Source organism: Meriones unguiculatus, chromosome 7 (assembly GCF_030254825.1).
Source record: "Meriones unguiculatus strain TT.TT164.6M chromosome 7, Bangor_MerUng_6.1, whole genome shotgun sequence".
NCBI classification, from domain to species: Eukaryota; Metazoa; Chordata; class Mammalia; order Rodentia; family Muridae; genus Meriones; species Meriones unguiculatus.
Window position 1 is genome coordinate 117802851 of NC_083355.1, and position 26764 is coordinate 117829614.

Genomic DNA, 26764 nt, shown 5'->3' on the forward strand with positions numbered 1-26764 from the left:
CCCCTTTCTCCCTTTTTCTGAAGCCCCATCAGACTGCTCCATTACCAGTTCCCAAATTCTCTTCAGAGTTTGGCATGTCAACAGTGCAGAAAAGGTTTGAAATAAAATCAAATTCCTTCACAATAAAGTGGGTTCACACAATAAAGTATTTATTTACAAGCGACATTTGTGTACAGCACAGTTATCTGTAGGCCAGACACTGCTTCAGGTTGCACAAATTGACAAAGTCTTTGACCAGTCTAGAAAGAAGCCCATCCCAGAGCTCAAAGCTGGAGGGCAACACAGGGAAGATGGAGGAATAAGTTTACTAGTCATGCAGGCAGCTCATCCCACCCAGAGGCAGTGTTCCTGGGGGAGGGTTTCTTGTTCTCTGATGTCCTTCCTTGCTGTGATTCACTTCACCTGCAGGCGACAGAGACAGTATGAATTGCTGTCTACTTTTAGGGAGTAGAGGTAGGGACAGTGAGAAATGGTATTCCCTGCCCTATGTCCTCAGCCCCACAACCACAGTACCTTGAACAGGGTGACAGTGGTGCTGTAGAAGAGGCTCAGGAGGAAGAGCACGATGAAGGTGGAGGCCGTGGTCCATAGGTTCTCAAAGCCTTCCTCCTCGGCATTCACCTCCCCCTCTGTGAAGGGACATACAGAGGGAGGGTCAAGCCAAGCCTTGGAGTGACTGAGCATCTGCCTGAGGGTTGGAAATGTCCTGCTGTTTTCAGAGAGTCTCAGCCAGTATTGACTGGTCCTCCTGACAGCTCAAGCTAGACAGAGGCACAACACAGGTCAGGCTGGAGGAGGCACCAACTTGAGGTCTTGCCCTAGGACCCCTGGGGATGCAGAGCAAGCAAGACAGGTGCAACACACGGATGCAGGATGAAGGCAGAATCAGGAACCCTGGCATGATGGTGTGGGTGTGTTCTGGACTTTCTCTGAGCAGGTGGCATCATCAGGGCCATTTAGACTGTGATTTAGAGTAGGGTTCCCTGTCTTTTGGGCTTTGGTAAGCCCAAAAGAGCAGAAGGTACCTGAGGCACCTACTAACTTCCTGAAGGACGTTGGCATCTCATGCCTCTCTTTGAGCAGAGTTTCTGTGTGTGGCTTGTCTTATTCCTACCAGAAATGTTGAGTCTGGGTATCAAGAAATAGACAGACATTCAAGAAAGGCAGTGAGACCAGGGCATTGATGATGATGATCCCTTGGGGTTATCTAAAGCCTAGGCCCCAAATTGATAAGACTATGAAGAATGTCCAGGATGTGGGCCCACGGAGGCAAAGGTGAGTCCTTACAGGGGCTCCTTGCTGGGGTGGGAGACTCAGCTTTTTCTGAATAATTGCATTATGTCATCTGCATTCTGGCATCTCATGTTGATATCCTGAGGTGTTTTGTTAATGGGGACATAGCCAGGGGCAACTTTCTGTCAATGGGTGGTTAGTTGGGGTATTGGGAGAGAAAGGCACAATTTGTTCCTGGGGCTCTCTCTCCTAAGTATAGGCTGGGCTCCCTGAGAAGCATGAGTCTAAGATGCTGAGAAGACCCAGCCTAAGGTGGACTCTCTGGGCCCTGAACCCTGGAGATTATGGCCCTGGTGACAGTCCAGGTGTATCTGTGTGTCATGCCTGTCCACATGTTAGCATGTACATGTCAAGATGTTTCTGTACATGTGAGTGTATGAATGTTTTTGTGCCTATGTGGCTATGTTGTCTATATTTGCCTATATTCTGTTTATGTGTACACACGGCCATGTGTGTTGGTATCTGTTTCTGGTTGTGGCTGTGTGTCTACATTTGTTTTTCTCTGAAGGTGTCCATATATGAATGTATGAATGAGCTCATGTGCATGCATGTGTTCCTGAGTGTGAGGGTGGTTCTGTGTGTATCTTTGTCTGTGTGTCCAAAATTACACATCTGTACATATGCTCCTATATTTTTGTCTGCCTGTCTGTGTGTGTCTGTGCATGTGCCTGAACGGTGCCTGCAGCAGGGTAGCCAACCTTCCAGCCATATATCCAGAAATAGCTGGAGAAATGGCATGCTTTACACTCCGTCTGTAGTAAGCTTTCTTGGGTTTACACAGAAGGAGGCAACTGGCAGAGGAAGGGCGGAGGTGCAGGCAAGGCTGCAGGGTGTGCTCAGGGCAAGCACAGCACAGCTGTTGCCCCAGCAGGCAAAAGCATTGCAGAATCAAAACAAGCGACTTTTGAATGGATTTTTTTATTTCTAATTTTCATAAAATGCAGCATCTCCCTCTGACATTGTTAGTTTGCATTCACAGAGCAAATGGACCCCCAGAGCCTGCCTGGTTGAGGATTAGCGTGGTCAGTAGCAGGTGCCGCCTGTGTCAGACATGATCAGGGTTACATTGTACAGTGTGGGTTTACCAGTGGATTTGTCCACGGTCCTCTCGGTAACCGTGTGTGGCAAGGCCTCGTGGACTACAACACAGGTGTAGGTCTCTCCGGAATTCCATTCCTCCTCTGCCACAGTCAGCGTGCTGTAGGCGAAGTAGAGGCCTTGGGCCTGGGGCTCTGGCATCGGGGCACTGGTCACATACTTGTCTGAGGGCAAGGGTTGCCCCCTCTGAAGCCACTGAACAAGGACGTCTGCAGGAGAGAAGCCCTTCACCAGGCAGGTGACTGTGACTGACTCCCTCAGGATCAGCTGCTCACAGGCCGGCGGCAGCACATAGACAGCAGGTGGACGATTCATTTCTGTGAGCAGAGATAGTGGTGAGGACAAGGGTGAAGGGGACCCGTCCTCCTCGGCAAGGGAGAAGAAGGGAAGGGGTATACCTACCATTGGGTTTTGAGATGGTTTTCTTCTGTGGTGAAGGCAGGTCCCTGTGGGTCACAGTGCACACGAACTCCTTTCTGCTATTCCAGTCTTCCGCACAAACGTGAGCCACACCCTCAGCACTGAAGGTCCCATTGGTGTGGCTTTCAATGAGCTTCATGTTGGTTTCTAGTGCCTCACCACTTTGGGAAGACCAGGAGATATTCAGGGTGTCGTATGATGCCAGGTTTGTGACCAGGCAGGTCAGCTTGGCAGACTTGGTGATGAAGGTGTGAGCAAAGGAGGGGGGGATGGCGAAGGCTAGGATGTCTGTGGATGGACCTGCGGTCAAGAAAACACCGTGTCAGCTATGACAGGTCTAGTCGCGAGGTCAGAGAAAAATTTAGCCTCCAACCCCCCAATTTTTGGAGCCTATGATGTCCTGCTTAAGGGAAGATGCTGGTCCTCCAGCCGGCTCTCACTCCCTGCTGCTACCCCTCATCCACACCCTTGGCCACTCTGGGAAGCCAAGGCTCAAGGAGCAAATGGCCACATCAGGGTGGCATTGGTCATACTTGTAGGAGGGCTTCCCTCATCTGGGAGGGCTAGGCATTGGGCTTGGCACAGGCCACTCACTGGCAGCACACGAGGAGGACACATTCTTCCAGAAGGGGAGACCCCTGTGGTCCACACGGCAGGTGTACACGCTTAGGTTCAGCCAGTCACTTTCAGTGATGGTCAGTGAGCTTACAACCTTGTAGGTCCGCAGTTTGGATCCTTTGTTCTCGGCAGTCACCGGCTCTGTGGTGAAGCCAGACTTCACAGGCTTCCCGTCCTGTAGCCAGGACACTGTGATTTCTTTGGGACTGAAGTTGGTGACCTCGCAGTACAGTCTGGACCTGCGCGGTGCAGGGCCTGAGAAGGCGTCACATGGTGGAACGAACACACTCACATTGGGGCTCATCTCTGTGCCAGCTAGAGTGGAAGGACAAAAGTGAGCTCAGCTCCGCCCAAGCCCCAGCCCATTGCTCCCTCTAGACCATGCCCGGGCCTCTGCCCCCACTGGGAGGGTTGGTTCTTACCTGGAATGGGCACATGCAGATCTTTGTTATTGTTGCCATGGCGGACCTTGCATACCAGGTATTCATCTGAACCCTCAAGGACATTCTTCCGAGACAGGAGCACCTGCGAGGTGGCTGTGTACTTGTTCCCTGTCCTCAGTGTTGGGAAGGTTCTGACACCCTGGCTGATATCAGAGTTGTTCTGGTACTTCCAGGAGAAGGAAATGGAGTTGGGCAAGAAGTCCCGGGCCAGGCAGCCCATGGCCACCAAATTCTCATCAGACAGGGGGCTCTCGCAGGAGACGAGAGGGAAGACAGATGGGGAGGACGAACTCTCTGAGGATCAGAGAGGGATAAAAGAGAAATGGAGGAGTAAGAATCTGTCTTCCGACCTCCTGCCAGTCAGGCCATTTCTTTATATTCTCCTGCCTCTGAGGCTGTTGGTCTTAAGACAGGCGGCTAGATATGGTGGTCGGCGAACCTGGCCTTCAGGACAGAGCTGCTGCAGAGCCACCTTCTAGCCACAGTAACATGGCTTTGGAAGCTTCACATACAGGAACAGATGTCTGCTAGAGTAGTTGGATATGGCCCTTCAGCCATCACCCAGCCAGCTCCAGGGGCACTGACGCCTGCTCTCAGAAACATGCCTAGATCCTGGCTTCTCATGTAGGCTTGGGCCTGACCTGCTCTGCTTCCCTCTGAGACACTGGCTGAGGGAAACATTCTCATTCCAAAGCAAAAGGAGTGTGTCGGGGAGGTGGTGGTGGTAGGGGGGCCCAGGCTTCAAATCATTTATATCAGCACACACAGCTTGAGTCTACACACCAGACAGGGCATGTAGGGTAAGAGAAAGGTGGGTTGTGATGGGGGAACTCTTATGGAATCATCTTGAAACTATACCTTAGCACATGGTCTTCCCAGAACAAGGTCATAACCTAGCTGGTCCAGGCCTGGTCCATCTCAGATCTGCCCATCTCAAGCTAGTTAAATTGTTTCACATACAGCTCATGCCAGTTCTAGCCAAGCTCACCCCATGCTAGCTTAGCTAAACTAATCTGAGCCCAGCTCATCTCAGGCTAGTTCACACCATCACAGTTTAGCCTAGTCTAGTTAAATTGATCTAGGCCTCAGTAAATCTAGTTCATTCCAGCCCAGATTAGCTCAGCCCAGACCAGCTCAGCTAGCCTAGCTCAGCCCAGGCTAGCTCATCTCATCCAAGTTCAAGTGCTCTAGGTCAGCATAGTTCAGCCCATCTCATCTAAACCCCACTAATCCCTATTTATCCCAGCTCTTTAACCTAACTCATCCCAACTCAGGTAGGTCAGTCTAAGCTCAGTCAACTCACCCCAGCTCACCCCAGCTGTATTCACTGCAGCTCAACTCATGTTATCCCAGGACACCTCAGCCCACTTCACGGTAGCTCATCCTAGCCCAGCTCAGCCCAGCTCATTTGAGTCCAGTTCATATCAGTTTAGTCCTGTTCAGCTCAGCCTAGCATATCCCAATGCAACTAGACCAATTAAGCCATGCTCATCCCAGCCAACCTCATCCTATGCCATCCCACTCATCCTAGCTCAGTCCAGCTTACAACACACCAGCTCACGGCAGTCCAGCTCACCAGCACCAGTGTATCCATCCCAGATCAACCAAGTTCAGTCTATCTCATCATAGCCCATGCATCCTCAGCTCAGCCTTGCTCACTCAGCATAGTTCATCCCAGCTCACCCCAGCTCAATCCAGCTCACCCCAGCTCAGCCCAGCTCAGTTCACCCCAGCTCAGCTCAGCTCACCCCAGCTCAGCTCAGCCCAGCTCACCCCAGCTCAGCTCAGCTCAGCTCACCCCAGCTCAGCTCAGCTCAGCTCACCCCAGCTCAGCACAGCTCACCCCAGCTCAGCACAGCTCACCCCAGCTCAGCTCAGCTCAGCTCAGCTCACCCCAGCTCAGCTCAGCTCACCCCAGCTCAGCTCAGCTCACCCCAGCTCAGCTCAGCTCACCCCAGCTCAGCTCAGCTCAGCTCACCCCAGCTCAGCTCAGCTCAGCTCAGCTCACCCCAGCTCAGCTCAGCTCAGCTCACCCCAGCTCAGCTCAGCTCACCCCAGCTCAGCACAGCTCACCCCAGCTCAGCTCACCCCAGCTTACCCCAGCTCAGCTCACCCCAGCTCAGCTCACCCCAGCTCAGCTCAGCTCAGCTCACCCCAGCTCAGCTCAGCCCAGCTCACCCCAGCTCAGCTCAGCTCAGCTCACCCCAGCTCAGCTCAGCTCAGCTCACCCCAGCTCAGCACAGCTCACCCCAGCTCAGCACAGCTCACCCCAGCTCAGCACAGCTCACCCCAGCTCAGCTCAGCTCAGCTCACCCCAGCTCAGCACAGCTCACCCCAGCTCAGCTCAGCTCAGCTCACCCCAGCTCAGCTCAGCTCACCCCAGCTCAGCTCAGCCCAGCTCACCCCAGCTCAGCTCAGCTCACCCCAGCTCAGCTCAGCCCAGCTCACCCCAGCTCAGCTCAGCTCACCCCAGCTCAGCTCAGCTCAGCTCACCCCAGCTCAGCTCAGCTCACCCCAGCTCAGCTCAGCTCAGCTCACCCCAGCTCAGCTCAGCTCACCCCAGCTCAGCACAGCTCACCCCAGCTCAGCTCACCCCAGCTTACCCCAGCTCAGCTCACCCCAGCTCAGCTCACCCCAGCTCAGCTCAGCTCAGCTCACCCCAGCTCAGCTCAGCTCAGCTCAGCTCAGCTCACCCCAGCTCAGCTCAGCTCAGCTCACCCCAGCTCAGCTCAGCTCACCCCAGCTCAGCTCAGCCCAGCTCACCCCAGCTCAGCCCAGCTCACCCCAGCTCAGCTCAGCTCAGCTCAGCTCACCCCAGCTCAGCTCAGCTCACCCCAGCTCAGCTCAGCTCACCCCAGCTCAGCTCAGCTCACCCCAGCTCAGCTCAGCTCAGCTCACCCCAGCTCAGCTCAGCTCAGCTCAGCTCACCCCAGCTCAGCTCAGCTCAGCTCACCCCAGCTCAGCTCAGCTCACCCCAGCTCAGCACAGCTCACCCCAGCTCAGCTCACCCCAGCTTACCCCAGCTCAGCTCACCCCAGCTCAGCTCACCCCAGCTCAGCTCAGCTCAGCTCACCCCAGCTCAGCTCAGCCCAGCTCACCCCAGCTCAGCTCAGCTCAGCTCACTCCAGCTCAGCTCAGCTCAGCTCACCCCAGCTCAGCACAGCTCACCCCAGCTCAGCACAGCTCACCCCAGCTCAGCTCAGCTCAGCTCACCCCAGCTCAGCACAGCTCACCCCAGCTCAGCTCAGCTCAGCTCACCCCAGCTCAGCTCAGCTCACCCCAGCTCAGCTCAGCCCAGCTCACCCCAGCTCAGCTCAGCTCACCCCAGCTCAGCTCAGCCCAGCTCACCCCAGCTCAGCTCAGCTCACCCCAGCTCAGCTCAGCCCAGCTCACCCCAGCTCAGCTCAGCTCACCCCATCTCAGCTCAGCTCAGCTCACCCCAGCTCAGCTCACCCCAGCTCAGCCCAGCTCAGCTCACCCCAGCTCACCCCAGCTCAGCTCAGCTCACCCCAGCTCAGCTCAGCTCAGCTCAGCTCAGCTCAGCCCAGCTCAGCCCAGCTTAGCCCAGCTCAGCTCACTCCAGCTCAGCTCAGCTCACCCCAGCTCAGCTCAGTTCACCCCTGCTCAGCTCAGCTCACCCCAGCTCAGCTCAGCTCAGCTCACCCCAGCTCAGTTCAGCCCAGCTCACCCCAGCTCAGCTCAGCTCACCCCAGCTCAGCTCAGCTCACCCCAGCTCAGCTCAGCTCACCCCAGCTCACCCCAGCTCAGTTCAGCCCAGCTCACCCCAGCTCAGCTCAGCTCACCCCAGCTCAGCTCAGCTCACCCCAGCTCAGCTCAGCTCACCCCAGCTCACCCTAGCTCAGCTCAGCTCAGCTCAGCTCAGCTCAGCTCACCCCAGCTCAGCTCACCCCAGCTCAGCCCAGCTCAGCTCAGCCCAGCTCAGCTCACCCCAGCTCAGCTCAGCTCAGCCCAGCTCAGCTCACCCCAGCTCAGCTCAGCTCACCCCAGCTCAGCTCAGCTCAGCTCAGCTCAGCCCAGCTCAGCTCACCCCAGCTCAGCTCAGCTCACCCCAGCTCAGCTCAGCTCAGCTCAGCCCAGCTCAGCTCAGCTCAGCCCAGCTCAGCTCACCCCAGCTCAGCTCAGCTCACCCCAGCTCAGCTCAGCTCAGCTCACCCCAGCTCAGCTCACCCCAGCCCAGCTCAGCTCACCCCAGCTCAGCTCAGCTCATCCCAGCTCAGATCAGCTCAGCCCAGCTCACCCCAGCCCAGCTCTGCTCACCCCAGCTCAGCTCACCCCAGCTCAGCTCACCCCAGCTCAGCTCAGTTCACCCCAGCTCAGCTCACCCCAGCTCAGCTCACCCCAGCTCAGCTCACCACAGCTCAGCTCAGTTCACCCCAGCTCAGCTCACCCCAGCTCAGCTCAGCTCAGCTCACCCCAGCTCACCCCAGCTCAGTTCAGCCCAGCTCAGCTCAGCTCACCCCAGCTCAGCTCAGCTCACCCCAGGTCAGCTCAGCTCACCCCAGCTCACTCCAGCTCAGCTCACTCCAGCTCAGCTCACCCCAGCTCAGCTCAGCTCAGCTCAGCTCAGCTCACCCCAGCTCAGCTCAGCTCACCCCAGCTCAGCTTACCAGAGCTCAGCTAAGGCAGCACAGCTTAGCCCAGTTCAGTCCTGCCCAAGGCAGTTCATCCCCAGCTTGGCTTATGTCAGCAAGCCAGCAGTTTAGCCAGCCTAGCTCTTCAGCACAGTCTACCTCATTTCAGCTCATCAAGCCCAGCTTTGCTTACCCCAGAGTAATTACCTCAGTTTAGGAAATCTTAGAAGAGCTTAGAGAAGCTGAGTATTGTCCAGCTCAGGTCACCCATCTCAGCCTGCTCTGCTTGCTAGAGTCTAGCTTACCGGGGTTCTCAGCCGTGTTGGTTGAATTTGCACAGCCAGCCGTGTTAGCCTAGCCTTCTCTGTCTGGTTCTTGATTGAGGCTGGAGAGTTACTCCGGTCAACCTGTCGGCCTCAGCTGCTTCTATTCTTTTCCCAGTTCTGTCTACCTATGGTCTTCCTTCTGAGTAGCCACACCGTAGTCCCTATACTTTCTTATTGACCTTGGCTTCCAAGCACTGTTCTTCTGTACCATTCTTTAACAACTAGGCAGTATATTTCCTGACAACTTCAAATTTATTAGACCATCTTGAGTTGTAGATCAAAGATGTAGTAGTGTTTTCTATAAAAATTAAAAACATCTTTTCCTCCAGAATTCCAATAATGCTCCTTAGCCTGGATTCCTCCCTACTGAGTCTAAATTAGATACCACTGTAAGCTCATTCTAGATTAAAACCACCATTAACAGCACCAGGGCATTCATTTTATCTATCTTTGCTGCTTAAGAAGAGGAAATCTTGATGCAAAACTCAAAGCCACATGTATAACCAAGGCCAAGACAGCAAGTATCCCAAATAATACACTTAACTGAAATAATTCCAGACAATCATATACACTTTCTCTAAGATTTCCTTAAAGTATCATTAGCCTTATAATCAATGGTTAGCAGGCAACTTTCTTCTTTTACAAGTTTTTCAAGAAAAGTTAAATGTGAGCGACCCAGTTAACAGCACTCAAAAAGATGCACAAATGTCTCTTTCTCCTCCTAAAGTAGTGACTCAGACTAAGTCTCTCTCAAGCAGAAATAATCACGTAGCACAAACTTTAAGAGCAGCAACCACAGCTGTGGCTGCCTCTGGCTTACCGTTCAGGGTGCCTGGCTTCAGGGAGGTCCAGGGTCTTTGTGTGGAATCGTTCCTTCAAGGCCATCAAGACTGGCTGGTCCATGGGCAGCCAGGTAGATGGATGGCAGAAGCCACAACTGTCTGGGTGGTCCTGGGCGACCTAACGTCCAGGTCTGCCCAGCAGCAACCCTGTCTCAGACCTTTGGCCAGCTCTCCAGCAAGGAGCAGCGCCAGAGGGAGGCCACACAGAGCATGCCCTGCCGATTGGCTTAGAAGCCCTTCTTCTGCACTATCTGACAAGTGTCCTCTCAACCACCAACTAGCATTTTTAATTGGAGCAATTCTAGATAATTGCATTCATTAAAAAAAAAAAAAAACTTTATCCTAAGATGAAGACTTAGAAAGAGGTCTTGAAAAAAACTATTGAAGCCTTCTTTACCAGAATGTCGAAGTCTTTCTTAATCATAAAGGCAATAACCAACTAGCTTAAAAAATCATGAACAAAGTCACTGTAAATGTTTGGAAAAAAGAATTGAAATGAGATCAATGATCAGAGGGGAGAAAAATAAAGTAATTAAAAAAAGTTTTCTAAATACATTAGAAATTAAATACATTAAAGCCCTTCAATTTCTGACATAATCTAACTTTGAAAATGAGCACATTTTAGAAGTTGATAAACTTCTAAAGTTTGGGGAAACTAGAACTTCTCAAGCCAAAATTAAAAGATTGAACTCACTAAGTTAAAAGAGGACCTTTCCAGTTTCGGCTGAACCCTCAACTTATTTTAGAAATGCAAATTACCCAGGTGTTGTTTTGTTAGGCCTGGACTTTCAGTTCTGTGGGGCTGGGCAGAGCGTTTCAAAACCACTTCTTCAAACCACAGCTACAAGTTTACCCCGCGGTTTTATTTTCCTTCCCAAAATAGCCTTGCTACACGACCTGCTTCCTGCCAGCTGCGGCAGGTGTCCTGGTCCTGTTCGGCCATCTTGACTCCACCTTGACTACTCAATTTTAAAACATTTTAAACTTAAATTATTATTGTCAAAATTCAGTTCTGAATAAGGTGTGAGAGAGCCTCATTCCCATTCCTTGGTTAAACTTTCAGGAATATTAATTCTAGACAAACATGACTTCAAATAGAGTGACAAGAATTTGGTACTTGGACATTTAAAGAGTGAACACTTGAAAAATCTCTTACATTTTAAAGCCACAGTATTTTGTTTTTCTAAGGAACCAGTTTAAGGATAAAAATAACACCTTCTAATATTCCATATGCACACTTCTATGTTCCTTTGAAAAGCTGGATTTTTGCAGGCTCCCCCAGACTCCTCTGGACAGCAGCTACCCTTTTGAGATGATTCCACTCGCTCTAAGACCAGATTCACTCACTCAGACAGTTCTCTTCCCAGCAAATAAAGTTTTAGACAATCTAGTGCAGAACATTCCTCACTGATCTAAAGAAAACATTCCGTTCCACTCTCTGTGCCTGTGCATTCCTGGCACCATACAGATGCTGCCACAGAGGTGGTCCTGAGGCACACTCCTCAGTCAACACTGTGACTCCAAAAACTGAACATCTCCAACCACAGCCATGGGATCTTCTTAGCATCCCCCTCAAAGGAGGCTCTCAGGTCCCCTGCCCCATCATCCAGGAGCACCACCAACACCATCAGACAGACCCTTCCTTAATACTTTGTCGAAGGTATTAGGCTCTGGGCTCCCCAGGCAGTTTACCCCAGCCTCTCCCAGCCAAACACCATGTTCCCTCAGGAATAAGTCTTCAGGACTGTCTGCAATGCTCAGAAAACTTCATAGGCAAAGGTTAAAAATAAAGGCCTAGAGAGGCCATTCTTACCTGAGGAGACGGTGACTAGGGTCCCTTGGCCCCAGTAGTCCATAGCATAGTAATCACAATGGTGGAATTTTCAATCGTACCCAACAAAAACCCCAGAGCCTGACCAGAACCATCCCTAGGCCACTCAGGCACCATGCTGACTCTAGGCATCATACAAGAAGCAACGATTCAAGCCCCTGTCTCACATTCCATTCTCTGCCTGGGCAGAGAGGCTCCTGGACTCCTCTTCAGTCTTTAAAGTGACAATATTCCAGCCTCACCTCTGAGAAACCAGACAGCCACTGGCCTTGGAATTGTCACCATAAAACTGTCAGCCCCTAATTCACACAAGAGCCTGGTAAATCCTGGATGGGAACCCGCCCTAGACTTCAAGCCTCAGTTCTGTCAGACCCTCCATCACGCATCAGTCCCGACATCAATCACCACAGGCCAGCAGGTAGAGATCCCTGACCCAGACCCCTGAGTCTCAACTTGGGGACCAAGGGGTTGGATTTTGTCAGGGAATATTGGTCCTGAATGTTCAGAATTCCCCCCAAATGCATTTAGAATGGGAGAAGGTAGGACTCACCTGAAGAGACAGTGACCAGAGTCCCCTGGCCCCAGTAAGCAAAGCCACCATGTGACAACCATGATAAGAACTCAGACAATAAATGGCCCTTGGCTAAGGCCCTGGGTCATCTCAGATAGAGCCCGGTGAGAGACAATGACAGGGGGAATGAGTGGACCCCAGCGGCAAGGGTGGCCAGGATCCCTATAGATCCCTGGCTGTAAAGTCTTGGACCTGAGGGTGCCTGTCTGTGTCAGCCAGGGCCCCCTGAAGACTCCTTTCTGACTCCCAGGTTGTCCCTGGTTCTTCATGACCCGAAATTCAGAAGACTCACTTCTTCCCACAAATGCAGTAAAGTCTGTCTAAGCTGAGTAGAAGAGAGAGGCTGTAGGGACTCACCTGAGGAGACGGTGACCATGGTTCCTTGGCCCCAGTATTCAAAGTAGTCACACTATCACAGATCCCATTCAGTGTTCATACAAAAATCCCTATGTCTACCCATCCAGCCTAACAACACAAAAGCCAATTTCCTAAGGTGGTCACTGTCCCACAGGTGGCTAGCCTCTGCCTTCCTCTTATTCTGGGAGCAAAGACCCCATCCTTAAAGAAAAAGCTTCAGGATTCAGAGTTTGCAGACAATAGTTTCAGAATGGAAGACACAGAAAACCTGAGGAGACATTGATCTGGGTTCCTTGGCCCCAGATATCAAGAGCATGGCATACAGGCATGGTCCCTGATGCTGCCCAAATGAAAATCTGACCTCCATCTGGACTGCACATAGAGACCCCAGAGACTTGGCTGGTTACCAAACGAAAAGGTGGGAGCCAACAGAAGAGATCTTACCTGAGGAGACGGTGACCAGGGTCCCTTGGCCCCAGTAATCAAAGTACCAGTAACACAGTCCCTATTCTGCCGCTATTCCCGTTCTAAAACCTTCACCACAGCCTGACTTGGCCCATCTCAAACCCGCAGTTCCCAGATGCAGGACTTACCAGAGGAGACGGTGATCTGAGTCCCTTGGCCCCAGACGTCGAAGTAATTATAATCACAGTGAGGTAGCCCTATATTCAGGGCCACACAAAACCCAGCCCAAAGTCCCTTGGAGTCCCCAGGGGCTCCAAGCCCCAGAAACTCAGCTGTTTGGGTAGACCTCTACCTTAGCACAGTTGTATGGGCAGATGTGTAGGATGTTATCTTTCAGGCTAGCCTGGGCTAGCATAATGAGCCCCTATAAAGACAGGAGAAGGAGCAAGGGAAGGAGAAAGGGAGGATCCATGCCTATCTGTACTCTCAGCAAACACCACCTGTCTGCTCTGACCTGGCATCCTCTCCTTAGTCCTTGGCAGGGCACTGCACCCTTCTGATGTCTGGGTTTGCTCATCCTTTTCCCATCCAGGAGGCAAGGACCTGTCCATGGTAACTTTCTCTCTGCCCTATTTCCTGTCCTCTATAGAGAGTTACCCTTCCTCTCAGACCTATTCTTTTCTCACCCAGCTTTCTCAAGCTTCTTTGCCTCTCCATAGTTCCCAGGCTGCCCATGGAAATCTCCAGAGGTTTTTGTTGAGCCATAAGTCACTGTGGTTCCAGCTATCACAGTGGTTCTCCGCTCAGTTAAAACCTTGCAACAGTCACAGACTACAAGGACTCTAACTCTCAAACCTCACACTAGCTGTAGAGTACGGATATCCTGGCCCCCAAACTGCCAGTATCTCTCCAGTCAGGGACCAATGATTTTTCTCAAAACAGTCACTAGAGTTCTGGAGCCTGTGATGTTTTTCTACTTTTAAAAGTAAGGACAGGTCGAGGTGGAGCTATGAAGGTTCTGCCATGGTGGTGGGGGGCAGTCCCCCTCCACGGACATCCATGAATACTTCTGCAGCACACCTGCCTGTCGGGCACTCAGACTGCTCTTTGCTTTCTGATTCCATCTCTACAGCAGGAAAATGACCTACATTAAGGCTGAAGGTGTCACACCAATGTCCTGATGGGACAGAATCTCGAGTGCTGTGTCATCTGTGCCCAGGGTAGATGTGTCCCTCCTGGTCACCAACAGAGCAGGTTCTCAGCAAGGGGTCTCAGCTCAGTCCTGGGGAGGACTTCAGTGCTCTAAGAGAATGTTCTTTGCCAGCGTTCTCCTCCTGACCTGGGGACCATCTCAAGATAGGAAAGAGTCTGTATTTACCCATGTGAGTTTGTTCAGAGATGGGCTCCACAGGTCAGCAGTAGGTGCTTAGGGCGTATAGATACTTGTAGCCCCAGGCTTGGTATAAGACTCTGGTAAGTCAGGACCTGAGGGGCATAGATGGGGTGGGGTGAACAGGAAGGGAGGTAACTGTAGCTTGGGGACACAAGTAGGGTGGGTGAGTGGTAAAGGTGATGTCTGTGGCTTGGAGACCTGGGCACATGGGTGGGGTAAGCAGGAGAGGGAATGTGCTGTAGTCCAGGGGCTCCCCTCCCTACACTGTGCTTTGGACCTCTAGGGGTAGGGAGCAAGAGAGGGCCAGCCTTCCTCATGCTCTTGGTAGGGGGCCCTACGCTGTGGAGAAGCTCTAGATCTTGGACCATCAAGGTGCACCTCTGCCCAGAATCTGTTCTCTCAGGTCTATCTTAGGTGGTCTCTTGAGAGAAGGAAGGGTAGGGTTGTCTCAGCCTCCCCAGGGAACACCTGCTCCTGCTGTAGTACCTCGTTACTGACAGGGGTATGGAAGGTGCCTTCCCAGCCCACAGTCTGGGCTCTCACAGACCTTCCTCCTTACTCACTATAGAGGTCTAGCTAAGCTACGGGCCCTGGGCTTTATTGCCTGCCTGAGTCTTAGTCCTCTCCTGCGTTGCAGTATGCCTTGTTAGATGCAGTGTGACAGAATCTGACCTCCCCGAGGAAGCTTTGGCCCTTCTTGTAGCTTCCCAGCTATGCAGAACTACTGTGGATCATAGTCACACAATCAATCTACCTATCTACACTTCTGCTTTCTAGGTGGCTCTTCTGCAGTATCCATGGACTTAGTCTGAGGATCACCTCTGCTCTACCTACTACGGGATTTTGCCAGGAAGCATACATGTGTTTTTCTGGTTTGATTTTCTGTTGCTGTGCTTAATACCACAACCAAAAGCAACTTGAGGAAGGAAGGCTTTATTTCATCTTATAACTTACAATTCATCTCTGAGGGTAGTCAGGGCAGAAACATCGGCAGGAGCTAAAGCAAAAGTCTTGGAGAATTGCTGCTTATTTTTTACTTCCTTTGACTTGCTCAGCTGCATTTTGTATATGGCCCAGGCTTAGCTATCTAAGGCTGGTACCACCCACAGTGGGCTTGGCTTTCCTACATCAATTATCAGTCAAAAAATGCCCACAGACATGCCCATTGGCCAATCTGATGCAGGCAACTCCTTAACTGAGGTTTTATCTTTCCAAGTGTGCCAAGTTGATAACTAAGTTGATAATTATATATATATATATTAGCCATTATAGTGTTGCAGACATGTGTCTCAGAAAGGGCAAGGTAAGGAAACTGGATCTGTACAATGAGATGACCAGAACTGGGCCTACTGGCTTGGGGTGAGTTGGTCTTCCAGCCTCTGCTGAAGTCTCCTGGGACCCTATCCCTGGTGCTCTATCTTGCCTGACCTTGTCCTGTCAAACTCTGACCTGATATGCTTCATAATGTCCCATCCTGCCTATTTAGTTCCACACCTTAACAGACTCTGTTCCAAGTACTCAGTCTTGGGATGGCTACTTTGAACAGGACTTGGAGCTCAGCTGAAGATGGGACACTTGGGTAGGTAGAAAACAGACCCTGGACATTCATCTCATTAGAGCAGGTTTATTGTAGGGCTAATCAGAGTAGTTGGTGAACTGTAGGTGTCCCCATGGGATGTGGAGAGATGAGAGAGGAAAGAGGGGGGAGAGGGAGGGAGGGAGGGAGAGAGAGCGCTTTTACTCCATCTGCTCCATCATTAAACTTCTGGATCAAGATATTCATCACAAGAGATACCAGACATGATGGTTGTTGGCATGTGATCAGAAGACCATGGGTAATGGATAAGCTTAACTGAGGGTCCAGGCCCTAAAGTTTGGGTCTCTGTGCCTTGGTGTGCTGGACTGGGTCTGGCAGCATTTTCCTAGGGCCTAGCATTGCAGTGGACTAGGCAGGAACCAGAATACTGATGTCCAGACATGGTAGAGCAGGAATACTCCTGATGGGATAGTGTATTATCTGTAGGTTTGACTTGGGACTGCCTCTGCTCTGGAGAGGTGTTCTCCAATTTCTTGAGGCCATCACTGTCTGGGTACTTCATTTCAGAAGGGGGTCTCCTACATAAACATTTCTTTAGGTTTGGTCAGAAGTGCTACAAGGGCACATGTGATGGCAAATATAACAGCTGTCAGAAATTACTGAGAGAAATAAGTAAATGAAGAGGTAAATACAAAGTATGGGGCACCTCCTTATGAGTTATTTGTCAGGGAGGCCCTACCAAACCTGTGTGGTAAGTTCCTATTGCTAAAGATATCACACTTTGTTCAAAGACACAGAGACATCAATTTGAAACTGACTGGGTAGCTTCCACCCTGCTGGCTAGCTTTCATAGTTTTAGCAGGTGCTGTGCAGATGGCTGGAGAGAAAAGCCATCCAGTGCTGGACTCTGCATGCTGCAATACTTGACCTACTTTATTTAGGGTTCTTAAACACCTCTACCTCCCTCTCCCCTACCTTAGGTAGGAGATTAGTAGGGAAAAGGGCTACAGCTCTCTTTTATATACTTCCTGAGAATTAGGGTCCATGGGTCTTTAGGGGATTACCAAACTCAGTCATCAGGATACCAGCAGTCCAGTCCAAAGGCCAACACCAAGAAGCAACAGAAAGTCAGCAAAAGCCACAAGACTCAGTTGGAAGTTCTCTGGAATGCTTCTTTCTACAAAGTCAAGTGTCAAGGCATGAAGATCAGTGCTGTGATGTCTCACTGTGCTCAGGCCTCTATATATGTCCTCTCCTCAGAGTCTACCTATAGATGCTCTCAGCTGGCCTAAATCACACTCTTCATATTAGAGAGTTCACAGTGAAACATCGCATGCCGTCTCACAAGCCAACCTCCAGCAAAATAGCAAGTGCCCAGCTTACAGCAAAACATCACATGTCAAAACTAAGTCTTCAAGGAAAATAGAAACATCCATTTCAAATACTGTTCTGCCAGGTAAGACTGCAAGAATAGCAAGACTATTTCAGTATAACCAACTGCTATCAGATTGGACTTGAGGCTTGTTTCATAGAAGGAAATTTAGTGCCTGGTATGATAATCCTGGTCAAAAGTGCCTGGCTGAGGAGATGATAGACCCCAGGATGGAATGCCCTATTATGTTTTTGTTGAGTAGTTGTGCTGTCAAATTGCTTTCTATGTACTTATATTTATACCCGTAGACCTAGGCTGCTCTCAACTTTAGGCAAAAAAGCCTTCTTTTGCAGAGGCCACCACTTGTCAGAGTGCTGAAACTAAGAGGCCCCTCAGTTGAGGAATGGATACAGAAATTGCGGTACATCTACACAGTGGAAAACTACTCAGCAATTAAAAACAAGGACATTTGCAGGCAAATGGTGGGAACTGGAAAAGATTGTCCCAAGTGAGGTATCCCAGAAGTGGAAAGACACACACGGTATATACTCACTCATGAGTGGATATTAGATATACAATATAGGATAAACATACTAAAATCTGTACACCTAAAGAAACTAATCAAGTATATATAAAGAACTAAAGAAGCTGAAAAGCAGCAAACCAAGTAATCTACTTAAAAAATGGGGAACAGAGTTAAACAGAGAATTCTCTGTAGGGGAATATCGAATGGCAGAGAAGCACTTAAAGAAATGCTCAGCCTCATTAGCCATTAGGGAAATGCAAATCAAAACAACCCTGAGATTTCACCTTACACCCATGAGAATGGCCAAGATGAAAAACTCAAGTGACAACACATGCTGGAGAGGTTGTGGAGAAAGGGGAACCCTTCTCCGCTGCTGGTGGGAGTGTAAACTTGTACAACCACTCTGGAAATCTGGCGCTTTCTCAGACAACTAGGTATAGTGCTTCCTCAAGATCTGGCCATACCACTCCTAGGCATATACCCAAAAGAGGCTCAAGTACACAAAAAGGAAATTTGCTCAACCATGTTTGTAGCAGCTTTATTTGTAATAGCCAGAAGCTGGAAACAGCCCAGATGCCCCTCAACTGAAGAATGGATGCAGAAACTGTGGTACATCTATACAATGGAGTATTACTCAGCAATGAAAAATAAGGAAATCATGAAATTTGCAGGTAAATGGTGGGACCTGGAAAGGATCATCCTGAGTGAGTTGTCCCAGAAGCAAAAAGACACACATGGTATATACTCACTCATATAAACATACAGCATAGAATAAACCCACTAAAATCTGTACATCTAAACATACTAAGCAAAAGAGAGGACCCTAACTAAAATGTTTAATACCCATCCTGAAAGGCAAAGAGGATGGACATCCAAAGAAGAAGAAAACAGGAAACAACCTAGGAACCTGCCACAGAGGGCCTCTGAAAGCCTCTGCCATGCAGGCTGTGAAAGCAGATACTGAGCCTGATGGCCAACTGACAGGCAGAGTGAATGGAATTTTATGTAAGAAGTGGGAAATAGTAAGAGCTGGAGAGGACAGGAACTCCACAAGGAGAGCAACAGAACAAGAAAATTTGAACACAGGAAACTTCCCAGAGACTCATACTCCAACCAAGGACTATTCATGGAGATAACCTAGAACCCTGACAATGCAGTCACTCCTGATGAGAACTGATAGACTAAGATCAGAAAGAAGGAGAGGAGGACCTCCCCTATCAGTGGACTTGGGGAGGGGCATGCATGCAGAAAGGGGGGGAGGGTGGAACTGGGAGGGGAGGAGGGAGGGGCTCATGGGGGGATACAAAATGAATAAAGTGTAATTAATAGAAGTTAAAAAATATATATATAAAGAAACTAATCAAGAAGGAGGACTCTGGTTAAGATGCTCAATCCCCATTCAGAAAGACAAAGAAGATGGACATAAGAAGAGGGAGAAAACAGGGAACAGGACATACCACAGAGGGCCTCTGAAAGGCTCTACCCTGCAGGGTATCAGAGTACAGGGAATCTTGTAAAAGAAGGGGGAGATAGTAAGATCTGAAGAGGACAGGAACGCCACAAAGAGAGCAACAGAACCAAAAAATCTGGGCACATGGGTCTTTTCTGAGACTGATACTTCAACCAAGGACCATTCATGGAGATAACCTAGAACCCCTCACAGATGTAGCCAGCCCATGGCAGTTCAGTGTCCAAGTGGGCTCCATAGTAATGGGAACAGGGACTGTCTGTGACATAAACTGTTTGACCTGCTCTTTGATCACCTCCCCCTGAGTGGGGAGCAACCTTACCAGACCACGGAGAAAGACAATGCAGCCACTCCTGATGAGATCTAATAGACTAGGATCAGAAGGAAGTAAAGGAGGACCTCCCCTATCAGTGGACTTGGGGAGGGTCATGGGTGGAGAAGGGGGAAGACGGGTGGGATTGGGAGGGGAGGAGGGAGGGAGCTACAAGGGGGATACGAAGTGAATAAACTGCAATTAATAAAAATAAAATAAAAGAAAAAGAAAAAACTGCCCGTTTTCTAAAGAGAGAGAGAAGGAGTGGTGTTGGGTGGAATGAGAAGCATCTGGGAGGAGATGAGGAAGGAAAATGTGATCAGAATATGTTGTATGAAAAATATTTATTTTCAATAAAAAAGATAAAAAGACATGCAGTTAGGGGTGTGTTGGCAGGGATATGAGGAAGTTAGAAGGGCATACAGGAGTAAATGTGTTCATAGTTCATTGAACACAGACATGCAACTTTCAAAAATAAAAGAATAAACTGAGAAGAGACCTTTCTCACTGTCCCCAGTGGCTTTCCTTAGCCCTGGAGGGTATTACACAGCCGTTCTTTTTTAATTTTCATTTTTTGTATTAATTTTATTCAGTTTATTCATTTTTTTATCCCAGCTGTAGCGCTCTCCCTCATTCCCTCCCAATCATACCCCCCTCCCTCATCTCCTCCCATGCCTCTCTCCAATTCCACTGATAAAGGAGGTCCTCCTCCCCTTCCATCTGCCTCTAGCCTATCAGATCTCATCAGGACTGGCAGCATTGTCCTCCTCTGTGGCCTGGTAGCATTGTCCTCCTCTGTGGCCTGGCAAAGCTGCTCCCCCTTCAGGGGGAGGTGATCAAAGAGCGAGCCACTGAGTTCACGTCAGAGTCAGACCCCTTACTAGGGAACCCACTTTGGATACTGAGCTGCCATGGGCTACATCTGTGCAGGGCTTCTAGGTATTCTCCATGCATAGTCATTATTTGGGGTATCAGTCTCAGAAAAGACCCCTGTGCCCAGATTTTTTGGTTCTGTTATCTTCTTGTGGAGTTCCTGTCCTCTCCAGGTCTTACTACGCCCTACTTCTTTCCTAAGTTTCTCTGCATTCTGCCCAAAGTTTGGTTATGAGTCTCGGCATCTGTTTTGATACACTGCTGAGTAGAGACTTTCAGAGGCCCTCTGTGTAGGCTCCTGTCTTGTTCCTTGCTTTCACCTTCTTCCAGTGTCAATCGCGTTTGCCTTTCTGAATGAGAATAGAACATCTTATCAAGGGTCCTCCTTATTGCTTAGCTTCTTTAGGTGTACAGATTTTAGCATGTTTATCCTATTTTGTATATCTAATATCCACTTATAAATGAGTATATATCATGTGTGTCTCTCTGCTTCTGGGATACCTCACTCAGGATGATTTTTTCTAGTTCCCACCATTTGCCTGCAAATTTCATAATTTCCTTGTTTTTAGTTGCTAAGCAGTTTTCCATTGTGTAAATGTACCACAATATCTGTATCCATTCCTCAGTTGAGGGGCATCTGGGTTGTTTCCAGGTTCTGGCTATTACAAATAAAACTGCTATGAACATGGTTGAGCAAATGTCCTTGTTGTGCACTTGAGCATATTTTGGATATATATGCTTAGGAGTGGTATAGCTGGATCTTGAGGAATCACTATTCCTAATTGTCTGAGAAAGCACCAAATTGATTTCCAGAGTGGTTGTACAAGCTTACATTCTCACAAGCAATGGAGGACGGTTCCCCTTTCTCTACATCCTCTCCAGCATGCATTGTCACTTGAGTTTTTGATGTTAGCCATTCTGATGGGTGTAAGGTGAAATCTCAGAGTGTTTTTGATTTGCATTTCCCTGATGACAAAGGACGTTGAGCATTTTTTAAGTGTTTCTCTGCCATTCTATATTCCTCTATTGAGAATTCTCTGTTTAGCTCTGTATTTCATTTTTTTAATTAGGTTAATTAATTTGTTGCTTTTTAACTTCTTGAGTTCTTTATATATTCTGGATATCAGACCTTTGTCAGATATAGGGTTGTTGTAGGCTGTCATTTTGTTCTGACAACAGTGTCCTTTGCTTTACAGAAGCTTTTCGGTTTCATGAGGTCCCACTTATTGATTGATGATCTTAGAGCCTGTGCTGTTGCTGTTCTGTTCAGGAAGTTGTCTCCTGTGCTAATAAGTTCAAGGCTCTTCCCCACCTTTTCTTCCAACCGATTTAGTGTGTCTGGTTTTATGTTGAGGTCTTCGATCCACTTGGACTTTAGTTTTGTGCAAGGTGATGAATATGGATCAATTTGCATTTTTCTGCATGTAGACATCCAGTTGGATGAGCACCATTTGTTGAACATGCTGTCTTTTTTTCCTCCTCTGTGGCCTGGTAGCATTGTATGGTTTTGGCTTCTTTGTCAAAAATCAAGTATCTGTACAGAGTTAATAAAATGTAACTAATAATAAAAAATAAATAAAATAGACGGGGCAGAGCCAAGATGGCAACTAGCTCGCACAGTTTCTGTGCTGTGGAAGAGCTGAATGCCTGAGCTGGGGAGCAGAAGGACCTCTAAAGCCAGGAAAACAATGGTGAGGCTTTCTAAATGACTGAGAACATCACATGAGGTGAGAACTTTGGTCTTGGGTCACCCGGGGACTTGTTTGGGGAAGGAAAGAAACGATCCTTTGATCTCCCTGCACTCCCTTTTCTCGGACCTCCCTCCTCCTCGGCACATAGGACTCACTGAGATTCTCAGCTCAGACCTAACTGCCTGGGGTCTGCAGCGGCTGAGTCAGAGCTTCTATCTCCTTAGTGGCAACTGCCAGCTGTACCGGTCTTGGAGTCCCAGACCCGCATGGCACCATCCTCCCAGGGTCTTGGGTCTGCTAGCTGCCATACTGGCTCCTCAGGGTTGTTCAGTCACTGACTGTATGGCTTGCCCAATCCCTCAGTGACAGATAATATGCTATATACTCATCAAAGCCAGGCACAAATGCCATATAAGATAGGCACACCAGGTGCTGGGCCTCCCAAGCTTGGAGAGCACAGTGGAGAGCCCCCAGGACTTCCCAGAAAGCATCTGGTCTGGCAATCCAGTCTCCAGTTACAGCGGGACTTTTTATCCTGGCAGCGGCAGCAACACTGAGCTGGCGGAGCACATCAGTCCTCCAACATAAGACCAACTAGGGCCAAACCAGAGAACAGAGAGCCCTGATACCCCGATCCCTGCCGAAGTGACCTGCTTGAAAGTGAGTACACCTGTGAGTGTCTGCAGAGCCCCAGATCCACGCCCCTTCTAAAATAGAAGCCAGGCATCGGACCCCTCCCACCCACATACTCACTTTGGGAAACAGAGGGTCACTTGGGACAGTGAGGCCCCTGCACTGCAGCACCAATATCCCAGGGTCCTGGGTCTGCTAGCCACCATACTGGCCCCGCAGGGTTGCTCAGCCACTGACTGTACGACCCACCCAAACCCTCAGTGACAGATAATACAATATACACCCACCAAAGCCAAGCAGACCCGCCACACAAGCTAAGCACACCAGGCCCTGGGCCTCCCAGGCTTGGAGAGCACAGTGGAGGGCCCCCAGGACTTCCCAGAAGACATCTGGCCTGGCATCCCAGTCTCTGGCTGCAGCAGGACTTCCTAACTTGGCAGCAGCAGCAGCAGCACTGAGCTGGCAAGGCACATCAGTCCTCCTGCATGAGAACAAGCAAGACCAAACCAGAGAGCAGAGAGTCCAGATACCCTGATCTCTGCCAAAGTGATCTGCTTGAGAATGAGTGCGCCCTTGAGTATCTGCAGAGCCGCAAATCCAGGGTCCTTCTAAAACAGAAGCCAGGCACCGGACCCCTCCCACCCACATACACACTTTGGGGAACAGAGGGTCACTTGGGACATTGAAGCCCTTGCTCTGTGGGTCCAATTGAAAAGTTAAGGCAGTTAATGCCAGAAATTGCGCCACAACCATCACTAGCACCTGCTACATATACAGTGCAGAGCCCCTCCCACACACTCAAGGGTTCAATATTATCTATCACTCTGTCCCTTGAGACACACCTCCATGCACACTTACACACACACACACACACACACACACACACACACACACACACACCTGCATTTGCCCCTTTTGCGCCTACATACTTTACTCCTACAGTTACAGCTAGTCCACCAATGCATATGCAGAGGCCACGGGACCTCTCTCAGCTTCCTGAAGAACTCTCCAGACGCCAGAGAGAGACAATACCAGTCTGAACGGCAGAATCCAAAAACAAACAAGGAAGGTTTCAGATAAGCCAATGGCCAGGGGTAGGTGAAAAGAACACATCCAACATAAATCAGGACATCATGACTTCACCAGCAACGCCCAAAATTGATGGATACTCCAGTTCATCAGAAGCACAGGAAAATGACTTTAAAGCTATGCTTATCAAATTATTTCAGGCTCATAAAGAGGAAACAAACAATTCTCTCAGAGCAGTAATCATGCAAATTCAGATAGTTAAAGAGGAAATGAACAAATCTATTAAAGATTTGGCCAGTCAATTGGAGGTAAAGAAAGAGGAAATGGACAAAATTCTTATAGAAACACAGGCAAACATAGCCAAACAAATAGAGGCACAAGTAGAGATAAAATTAGTGACATATAGAGAGGAAATGAACAAAAAAATAGAGATCATCGTAGAGAGACAGGAATCCACATTCAAACAGATGAAGGAAATGGTGCAAGGCATGAAAACAGAATTAGAATCAATAAAGAAAACACAAACTGAAAAAACCCTGGAGCTGGAGAACTTGGAGAAAAGATCAGGGACCACAAAGGTAAGCATCACCAACAGAATACAAGAATGGAAGAAAGAATCTCTGGAGCTGAAGATACACTCGAAGAAATTGATACTTCTCTCAAAGAAAAAGTAAAATCAGAAAAGTCCGAAACACAAAATATCCAAGAAATCAAGGACGCCATGAAAAGACAAAATCTAAGAATAATAGGGATTGATGAAAAAGAAGAATCTAAGCTCCAAGGTCCAGAAAATATTTTTCAAGAAAATCATAGAAGAAAATTTTCCCAACTTAAAGAAAGAGATGTCCATAAATATACAAGAGGCCTGCAGAACACCAAATAGACTAGACCAGAAAAGAAACACATCACATCACATCATAGTCAAAACACTAAATCTACAGAACAAAGAAAAGATATTAAAAGCAGCAAGGGAAAAAGGCCAAGTAACATATAAAGGTAGATCTATCAGAACCACACAGACTTCTCATCAGAAACTATGAAAGCCAGAAGGGCCTGGGAAGGTGTCATGCAGACTCTAAGAAACCACAGATGCCAACCCAGACTACTATACCCTGCAAAGCTTTCAATCAACATAGATGGAGAAAACAAAATATTCCATGACAAAACTAAATTTATGCAATATCTACACAGCAAACCAACCCTACAGAAGATACTAGAAGGAAAACTCCAATCCAATGAAAACAACTTCACCCAAGAAAACATAGCATACAGATAATATCCCAACAAAAATGAAAAGAAAACAAGCAATGAAACACAGTAAGACCGCCGACCCCATTATAAAGGAACTAACATTCATTGGTCACTATTATCTATCAACATCAATGGACTCAACTCTCCAATAAAAAGACACGGACTAACAGAATGGGTGCGGAAACAGGATCCAACATACTGCTGCATCCAAGAAACACATCTCTGCAACAAAGTTAAACACTACCTCAGAGTAAAGGGCTGGAAAAATATCTTTCAAGCAAACTGATCCAGAAAACAAGCTGGGGTAGCTATCCTAATATCTAATAAAATAGAATCTCAACCAAAATTAATCAAAAAAGATTAGGAGGGGCCCTACCTTCTAATCAAAGGAAAAATCGACCAAGAGGACATCACAATTCTGAACATCTATGCCCCAAATACAAGAGCGCCTACATTCATAAACGAAACATTACTAAAATTTAAATCACACATCGATCCCAACACCTTGATCATGGGAGACTTCAACACCCTACTTTCACCAAGGGACAGATCATCTAGACAGAGCCTAATAAGGAAATAAAGGTACTTAAAGAGGTCCTAAATCAAATGAACCCAATAGATGTCTATAGAACTTTCCACCCAAAATCAAAAGAGTATACCTTCTTTTCAGCACCTCATGGAACCTTCTCCAAAATAGACCATATAGTTGGTCATAAAGCAAGCCTCAACAGATACAAGAAGATTGAAATAATCCCCTGTATCCTATCTGACCACCATGGACTAAAGCTGGACCTTAACAACAATGAAAATAGAAAAAAGCCTAGAGGTTTAGGTATCAAGCTGAACAACTTGCTGCTCAATGATAACTGGGTTAAGGAAGAAATAAAGAAAGAAGTTAAAGACTTCCTAGAATTCAATGAAAATGAAGGTACAACATACCCTAATTTATGGGACACAATGAAAGCAGTGCTCAGAGGAAAATTCATAGCATTAAGTGCCTTCAAGAAAAAATTTGTGACATCTCATACAAACAACTTAATGGCCCAACTGAAAGCCCTAGAGAAACAGAAGCAAATACACCCAAGAGGAGCAGACAGCTGGAAATAATCAAACACAGGGCTGAAATCAATCAATTAGAAACAAATATAACTATTAAAAGAATCAATGGAAACCAAGAGCTGGTTCTTTGAAAAACTCAACAAGATAGACAAACCTTTAGCCAAACTAACTAAAAAACAGAGAGAAACTATCCAAATCAGCAAAGACAGAAATGAAAAGGGTTACATAACTACAGACACTGAAGAAATCCAAACAATCATTAGGTATTACTACAAAAGCCTATATGCCGCAAAATTCGAAAATCTAAAAGAAATGGGCAATTTTCTTGATAGATTCCATTTACCAAAATTAAGTCAAGATCAGGTAGAAAGATTGAATAGTCCTATATCCTCCAAGGAAATAGAAGCAGTCATCAACAGTCTCCCTTTCAAAAAACAAAACAAAAAAAAAAAAAAAACAAAAAAAAAAACCCTGGGCCAGATGGATTCAGCGCAGAATTCTACCAGACCTTCAAAGAAGTGCTAACTCCAATTCTTTCCAAGCTATTCCACAAAATAGAAACAGAAGGAACATTACCAAACTCGTTCTATGAAGCCATAGTCACCTTGATACCTAAACCTCACAAAGATGCAACAACAAAAAAAGAACTTCAGACCTATCTCTCTTATGAACATTGATGGAAAAATACTCAACAAAATACTTGTAAACCGAATCCAAGAACACATCAAAGATATCATCCACCATGACCGAGTAGGCTTCATCCCAGGAATGCAAGGGTGGTTCAACATATGGAAATCCATCAATGTAATCCACCACATAAACA

General features: G+C 48.2%; 2 gene segments (V, D, J or C); both read right to left on the reverse strand.

The window, feature by feature from the left end:
• LOC110544160 (Ig gamma-1 chain C region secreted form-like) overlaps positions 1-12452 on the reverse strand; it is an 85640-nt gene extending 73188 nt beyond the window's left edge. The window contains 1 exon segment of the C gene segment in view: positions 12392-12452. Coding sequence covers positions 12392-12410 — 19 coding nt within the window.
• On the reverse strand, positions 129-11595 carry LOC110566775 (Ig mu chain C region-like). The segment is given in 7 exon segments: positions 129-402; positions 514-629; positions 2379-2708; positions 2794-3111; positions 3406-3744; positions 3852-4166; positions 11446-11595. Coding segments are annotated over 7 exon segments (1470 nt in total).
• Positions 12453-26764: the final 14312 nt, after the last annotated feature.